We start from the raw sequence: 7913 nt of genomic DNA on the forward strand, positions 1-7913 counted from the left end.
TGCCAATATGTAATTTTAGTCACATATCTCTAATCATCAATAAGTTATAATAGTCATAAAAAGGTGAAATTATGAATATATAAATAAAGAATAATCTAATAACAGGTAGTCAAAATGTAATACATGAAACGTTTCAGCTTAATAAAATTTAGAAGCAATATACATTCATATATAAATTAACACATTATTTCAACATAAATATATTATCAATCTTCTAATATTCATATATTTCATACATTAGTACGAACACAATATAGAATTAGTATATTTTGATACATTAATCCCGCCTCTAGATTAACTCTACATAAACTAAACATCTAGCTACGACTATGCTAAATTGTTAAACATCACTTGAAACTATCATAAGAATTCTGGTCTCAAATTCAGGATTGTAAAACGGATCGAAGATAACAAATTTGATTGATCAATCATCAATGTCAATCAGTAACTTTTTAAAGTTAAATTATAGACATTTTGTCCATTTATAATTATTAATATATCATTGCTGTATCTCCAATACTCCCCATACTACAGCAGTACAGATTACCTTTTTACTCGAAAGCGCAGAAAATCACTAATCCTAGGCATCTAATGTGTTCAAGAGAAAACCGAAAGGGTTACAACAAAAGAAGAGGGGGGGATCGCACTCAGGAGACTTACAATGAGACAACTATAATTCAATAATGTACTAAGAAACTGAAATCCTCCGGTTAGCAGAAGATGTAGATTTTGCATATTCGGGATTTGCAGTACTGGGAGTCTCTGATGAATCTGAGCCGCTTGTATCAGCATTAGCATGTTTGTTCGACAAAAGCTTTGAAAATATCTTCTTCGACATGAGCAATCCCTTTACTTTATGAAGGGCGGTCTTGTCAACACTAGGTCTACCTTCTATGAATTTCTCACTTCTCTTCCTCTCCAACTTCAAAGCAGCTAACTCACCCTTTAAGGCCTTCAATTCCTCAGCTGTAGCCACTGCGTCCCAATCTTCATCTGCATTAGGTGTTGACCTTGAGCTCCTCATGGACCCACTGTTCAAGTCTCTGATGCTCTTTGGCAGGTCAGGTGTGCTGGTCCCAGATGTAGCTGCAGCACGAACCTGCTCAAAGAAAAGCACCTGCACAATCACCCTCATTGGGAGCCTTTCATTTTGCACTGCGTGCATGCATGCATCAACTGATAACTTCTTGCAGTCCATGTATCTACATATCTTCTTCCTCTCACTCTTATTGATCTCAGGGTGTTCCTGCATTTACAGACAGAATAAGATACTTCTAAGTTACAGCAGAGAGGAGAAAAAAACGGGTCTCAAATTTCTTTCCTTACTCACAACTCACCCCTAAAATCTATTATGATATAAAGCTTTCTTCTGAATTCTTCTATCCAGTTGAAGAAACCATTATCATCAATAAAATAAGAATTATCCCAACATAAGTTTCTACTTTGACCAATATAGGAAGAATGGACGTATAATCTCAACAGAACTACTATAAAAAATAACCTGGAGTAAAAATAAAGCCTATGACAAGCAGGATTAAGAATTTGAAATGTAGAAAAAACTGTGCAAGTTATGTTGCTACAAATTTAAATCAAGAACTGTAATTTGAGATGATATTGAATCCTAGTACAGCAGTTGCAAATCCAAAATCCACTCCCTTCATGCCTTCGTCTTTTTTTTTTTTTTTTTTTTTTTTTTTTTTTTTTTTTTTTTGGTACAGATTTGTCATTATTGGTTGTCTCAAATTATTTACACACTAACATTTCAATCAAACTTGGACTTATTTTCTATTTATATAACTCACTCTTACTTTTCCATTACCCACTTTTCTTAATCTTTCCACCAAATAGTTGTAGTGTTTTATTATTATTATTATTATTATTATTATTATTATTATTATTATTATTATTATTATTATTATTATTATTATTTTTTTTTTTTTTTTTTTTTTTTTTTTTTTTTTTTTTTTAATTACAGAGCAATTGTAGTTTTTATTAATTATTTTATGCCACTATAGCATCAATGCAATGAACTATTACATAAAATTTCACACACCAATACACTTTGTGTACTCAGGCAGAGACAAGAAATGCATTAACCAAGAATTCTTGACAATGATGCATGATAAATATAGATTAATTACCTTGAGATACATGTCAATTGCACGATATAGCCCATCGTGTCCAGGCCTGGAAATTGTAGATACCATCTCTGTGAGTTCAACAAACTTTGACACAGGCAGATTCCGATCCCTTGCTATTTCAGTAAGGTATCCATCAATCAACTTGGCCACCATTAGTTTTGATGCTTCAGACAATATTCCAGGTTTTTTAAATTCCTGAGCCTCATCTGCCTCTAGTGCTTCAATTTCAGAATATTGATCTCTGATGAAAAACTCATGTACTATGTTCAGTACAATGTCAACATCATACATCAAAGAATCACCTTCTGGTGCTCTGATTAAAAGATCACTGACAGAGGCCTGCTCTAGTTGGTGTCCGATTTTCTTGATTAACTCTTTCTTCAACACTTCACTAGAGTCTACTAGTATGGCTGCTTTTAGCAATTTCAGCAAAAAGCTACACGACACACAACCTTTCTCATCAGGTAGGAGAAAAATGATTGTATCAACAGTGGATCGATAATTTGTCAAATCACTAGACCTAGTAACACCCTTGACGAGACCAGGCAATTGTCGATACACATAAGCTTTTAGGGCTTCTCCAATCACTTCACCACAAACAATGCCTTTGCTATTGATACTAACTAGAACTCTTTTATATAACTCAACCTCAAGCTCGCACAAGTCCTCAACCCACCAATCGTTTGGCACCACTTTATAGTTCATTGCACCATTCCAATTTGATTCACTTCCATTTTCCTCTGGAAGCTTTTTCCGGTTGTATGTGTAGGACCAATCCACCTTGGAAATGTCAATAACTGCTCTGGAAGCAATAGCCTCAACACAGTGACTAATCAACTTCAGATCCTCAGACCATGGGAGCAAATACATAGTTGTCTGCAGAACTATGATAGAATCCTTCCAGCTCCGAAAGATGATAGAGTTCAGGAAGGCATCAATTTTGTATGCAAGGTTGCCTTTCTCCATAGTTTCATGCATACCCAAGTACTCAGCCGCACAACGAGCAGCAACAACATTGTGAGCATTTAAGGTAACCACCATTCCATAACAGAACTTGGCACAAATTTCAAACGCAGCAGGCCCTCCTGGAATGTCTGTGATAGTTACTTCATCATTACTCTGTTCATTTGCTGTTGAAACCAACTTTTGCAACTGAGAACTCTTGGAGAGGAGAGGGAACTGTAAAAAAAAATACAAGGAAGCTATGAGTGTTTGTGGGAAAACTTTATGTTATATGTCATTGTCTAGTGAACTGATGACATAAATTCAATGGAAGAAATTCTTCGTTCTTTTCTTAATTATTTCATTTAATTTTCTATTTGGAGAATAGAGAAACTGAGCCATTTATAAAAAGTTCTTTTAGCATCCATTTAAATGGTATCTTACAACTTTTCACTGGGTTGGTGATTGAATAAGTTTATCGAACCAGATTAATCTTTTGAGTTTTCGAAACCCTGAGGCAACCACCTCGGTATAGCTGAAGTGTTATGTACTTGATTTGCGCATTCCACGAATTATGCAGGATTGGCTCTAATCCTTTGATGCTTTTTAGCACAATTTTGTTTTTTATTCAAACATAAGACTAAGAAAACATTCCTGTCATGCCCATGCTATATTTTAACGAGTAAGGTGAAGCCCAAACATCCTAGGTATAGGAGGTTCAGGTTAGTCCATTTAATAATATAATTGTCGAGGCCATCTAGCAATGGTAAATGCAAGAACAAAAACTATCGCAAATGCAAAGATTAAAAAAAAATAACAGAACAATAACATGATCGCCTTCATCTGACAAACAACTAAAGGCTGAAATTCTCAGAGAAAAGCACCATTTTATCTTGATAGTCGTACCTTGTGCAGATAAAACTTCACATCTCCAACATTGACAACAATGTCAGTAGACAGCTCTGTGGCCACATACCTACACATGCCATAGAACATGTATTGATATAAATAACTAAGTCAACTCCATAAAAAAAAATAAAAATAAAAAAATTATGCAGAGAAAAATTATAGCTAAATCAAATAGGTTAACACTGCTGTATTAAATTTGCCCATCAAACTAAATTAGACTGCTGCCAATAAACCCAAAAGAAACCATGAACACAATAATCTTATTTCACTAGACTTGAATCAATAAATATAACATAGCATCCACTCCATAAATCTGAATTAGAACAATAAACCAAAGCCATTCCACATGCATGCTAATGATTCGAATTTGTATATGCAGTAGGCAATATTAAAATTCAAAGCAGACACATCACATTTTCAGTTATTCAGAAATTATTCAACTAGTTGACTGGTCCATAACAATAACTTGAGAGATCGGAGTGGGTGCCTTACAAAGAATGACATGCCCATAGTTCAACTTTTTTGGAATGATGTTAGTCCAATAAATTTAAATCGGAGTGATAACAAATATTGGATCAGAAACCAGTAAATTTAATGCTTGTAGGGCTGATGTGACCTTAATGATATTTTGAAGGATGATTTAATTTATAGAATAATCAACTTCTTATGAGCAGAAAAAATAAACAATTTAGGTGTGAAGGCCAATAAAGCTTAGGGATCTTCAAATAATGACAGTAACCTATGTTGAAGTGATTATTATAGGTTATCTCATTATCAAGTTTATATGGTGAAAGTAAAGAAAGATTGAAACACGTATAATATATAAACATTTAATCGCAAGTAGCCAACAGATTCATATGCTAGAATTGCAGGATAGCTATTACTTGCCTATGCAATCATATATTGCTTATTATAAATAAAAATGATGATTGCTTCAAGCAATTTTTTCTTGCTTCCTTCCATCCAAAACAAATTCTATTCTTATTTTCGATCCAAACTCCATCCAAAACAAATTCTATTCTTATTTTCAATCCAAACTCGAGAAAGTTTCTAATAAACTGTTGAAAATTCTCTCGGAAGATGCCACATGCTCCTAATCTCTTTCTTTAAAGATCCATTCAGATATAAGGGATGAACTTAGTACGGAACCTTAAAGCTCTGTTTACTCCAAATAGGTGAACCAGAAATGATCCTAAAATCGCCAAAAAACCAAAATCTCTCTCTCTCTCTTAAGTCTCAACAGAAGATGAATTAACAGACCTTAATAGCTTAATCTGTCTGGATCAGTAGAAAGGCAGAGCACAAATCACTGTCAATATGATGAAATAAAAATACCTGACTTTTGCCTTAAGATGTTTTCTAGTGAATATATAACCACCTAAAATTGATCAAATTGCCCAGAAAGGCAGGAAGTCCTCAGCATAAGAATTAATCTAAATTTGGCAAGATAGACGAATTGCACACACACCGATTAAGGAAATAGAACATCAATTACCCCAAAAACAGCAAAAAATAAAAACTAAAAGCAGCACCAATACAACTATCAAGACTACTATCACTACTAGGCTGTAAGATCTAACCTGACATGCTTATCTTCACTTTGAAATGTATCTGGCTTTGATCCAAGTTTCATAAACTTCATCTTGGTCGCTAAAGATCTGGACTATCGTTACTTTTACACAAAGGTGCTGTATCTTCTATAGAAAACTAATCGATCCGAGGACATCAATTCCCAGACTATACAAATGTGTATGCAATCATGCAACATATACACGAATCAAGAAAAATTTCCTGAAAATGGAACATTTAATCCCCCCAGGGAGTGGGACCAAATAACTAGATTAAACAGAAAGGTTTAGTTTCAAGATAATTTGGAAAGATCTCAAGGGAGAGGACATATGCAGCCAGCAAGAACGAATCTTGGCGGAAACTAAGCCAGAATGGTGAATGGGAAAGAGAGAGAACGAAATGAGATCAAGTAACTTTTAATAAAGGACTCTCTTGTATGACAAGAGAACCTAAGAAGTGCCTGTTTCCCTGGGCGGCGGCAAACCCCATGAACCCCGGGCAAACAAAGTTAAGTAAGGAGACATAAACAACAGATTCATAACACTAAAATAATTCTTAGAGTCAGTGACACCCACAAGCATCTGACTCCCTAACTCACACCACCTTCTCTGCTCAATTTCTTAATAATTCTTTCCTTTAATGTCTCACTTTTCGCTCTTTGTTCTCCTTATTTTAAACCATTTTAAAGATCCACACAACCAAGACATTCAACAAACTCATCAAAAATCAAAATACTTCAAGTTCCAACTCCATTAATCAAACGCAATTTAATCAAAACCTATAATTTCGCCACATATTATTAAACAATAACTAAGTTTACCGTTACTACACCAACGAAGCCGTGAAAATCTGCAACTGAAAAACAGCATCTGGGTATCAGTTCAGGATAACACCAAAATAATACAAGTACTAGACACAAAGCATCTATTGTACTTTAAAATAATACAATCTGACTAAGAAGATTACAGCAATGCAATAACTTATTTTATATGGTATTTTTACAATCAACATTAACTGCCAACAAAGAACTTCAATTAAGGGAAATCTGAAGAATCCCATGAGAATCTACTCAGATGAATCACAAACAAATCTGCTCTAATTAACCAAATTTCCATCAAATCATATGGGTTGAATTAAAATCAAATAATTTGAATAAAATGTGTGACCATTATATAAAAATAAATTAATTCATTATAATTCATGATCTAACAAATATGTATCAAATGGGATCAAATAAAAATATCCTCTAATAAAGCTGCAATTTTTGTAGATTATAACTTAAATTAAAAACTTTTGACCAAATAAAATAAAATAGAACAAAACCCAAAAGCAACTCTCCATGTAAACCCCAACAAAACCCAAGAAAATTGAATACTATTGTCAAACATTTAAAAAATTTGGCAATTGGAAATTGAAGAATTTCACAAAAGAACTACATTTAAATAAAATAAACAAATTAAAAGATGCATTGATGTAAATTAATTTGAAGCTACGAACAAAATATGGCGAATTATAAATTCAAAGAACAAACGTACGTATGCTATATGTTGCAGAAATTGCGGAAATATATTAGGAAACACAAAGAACCCTGAAACACAGAAGCTAGAGTAATGGGAAATAGTGAAGCAAACATTTTAATTAAATTTCTCAAATCAAATAAAATAGTAAAATCAAAGTAAACCACAAATTATAAGGAACATGTGCATGAATGATCAAGTTAAATGCTTTACTCACCACTACAAATGCTATATTGGCAGGGTGGTCACATATCAGTTAACTAGGAAGTTGTATAGGAGCACGACGGATCATAAATACGGAGTATTGTTCATTGCTAAGGCAAGGGTGTTCAAAAACCTGTCAAACAGGACCGGACTTCGGACCGAAAAGATAGGTCAATATGAGGGTCAATTGATGGGAAAATACAAGATTATCAATGGGTTGAGCAAAAATATTGGGTACTCTTTCGGACCCGGAACTGATTAGGACCCACCGGGTCCAGATTTAGAACTGGTACAACAAGTTCCGGGTTCGGGTTCAAAAATTATTTTACGAACCCGGTACCCACTGGGTACCCGAAATTGGTTGCATTGCTTAATAATTATTTAGTTCGTGGCCTCATAAACATATGGGACACAATTATCTATTGGGGCTTATATTTACCTAGCCCACACTCTATTTCTAACCTAATTAGCCACCATATATAAGGACTAAGGAGTACTTTTTTTTAACTCATTTCTTTCATTTCATCGGCCACCAAACACCACTCAACATTTATACTTTCATCCGTCAAACATCAAACTCCAATTTGATGATTGTTTCACCCAACTTAAATTAATCACTCCATTCTTATCT

The 7913-nt window shown here is 34.0% G+C and overlaps 1 protein-coding gene across 3 annotated transcripts; it reads right to left on the reverse strand.

The window, feature by feature from the left end:
- Positions 1-449: 449 nt before the first annotated feature.
- On the reverse strand, positions 450-7433 carry LOC145580103 (phototropic-responsive NPH3 family protein NPY2-like). Of its 3 annotated transcripts, XM_081637452.1 has the most exons (6): positions 7296-7418; positions 7097-7149; positions 6382-6416; positions 3990-4059; positions 2142-3320; positions 450-1246 (listed from the first exon to the last, which is right to left on the reverse strand). In XM_081637452.1, exons 5-6 carry the CDS (start codon positions 3180-3182, stop codon positions 689-691), a joined length of 1599 nt encoding a protein of 532 aa, XP_081493578.1. In that variant the 5' UTR covers positions 3183-3320; positions 3990-4059; positions 6382-6416; positions 7097-7149; positions 7296-7418; the 3' UTR covers positions 450-688. The 3 variants fall into 3 exon arrangements, with proteins under 3 accessions (XP_081493578.1, XP_081493577.1, XP_081493576.1); XM_081637451.1 differs by lacking the exon at positions 7097-7149 and having other exon boundaries at positions 7296-7433; XM_081637450.1 differs by lacking the exons at positions 6382-6416; positions 7097-7149; positions 7296-7418 and adding an exon at positions 5573-6375.
- Between the last annotated feature and the right edge of the window lie 480 nt (positions 7434-7913).

The sequence above is a fragment of the Chenopodium album genome, chromosome 14 (genome assembly GCF_948465745.1).
Source record: "Chenopodium album chromosome 14, dcCheAlbu1.1, whole genome shotgun sequence".
NCBI lineage: Eukaryota > Viridiplantae > Streptophyta > Magnoliopsida > Caryophyllales > Amaranthaceae > Chenopodium > Chenopodium album.

What these genes read in the sequence shown, in the direction of transcription:
- LOC145580103 (XM_081637450.1), bottom strand. Translation starts at nt 5,634, where the DNA reads ATGAAGTTTATGAAACTTGGATCAAAGCCAGATACATTTCAAAGTGAA. An exon ending in TGAAGTTTTATCTGCACAAG is followed by an intron (nt 3,321 to 3,989) that starts GTACGACTATCA and finishes TTTTTTTTACAG; the next exon opens with TTCCCTCTCCTCTCCAAGAG. An exon ending in CAATTGACATGTATCTCAAG is followed by an intron (nt 1,247 to 2,141) that starts GTAATTAATCTA and finishes CTGTAAATGCAG; the next exon opens with GAACACCCTGAGATCAATAA.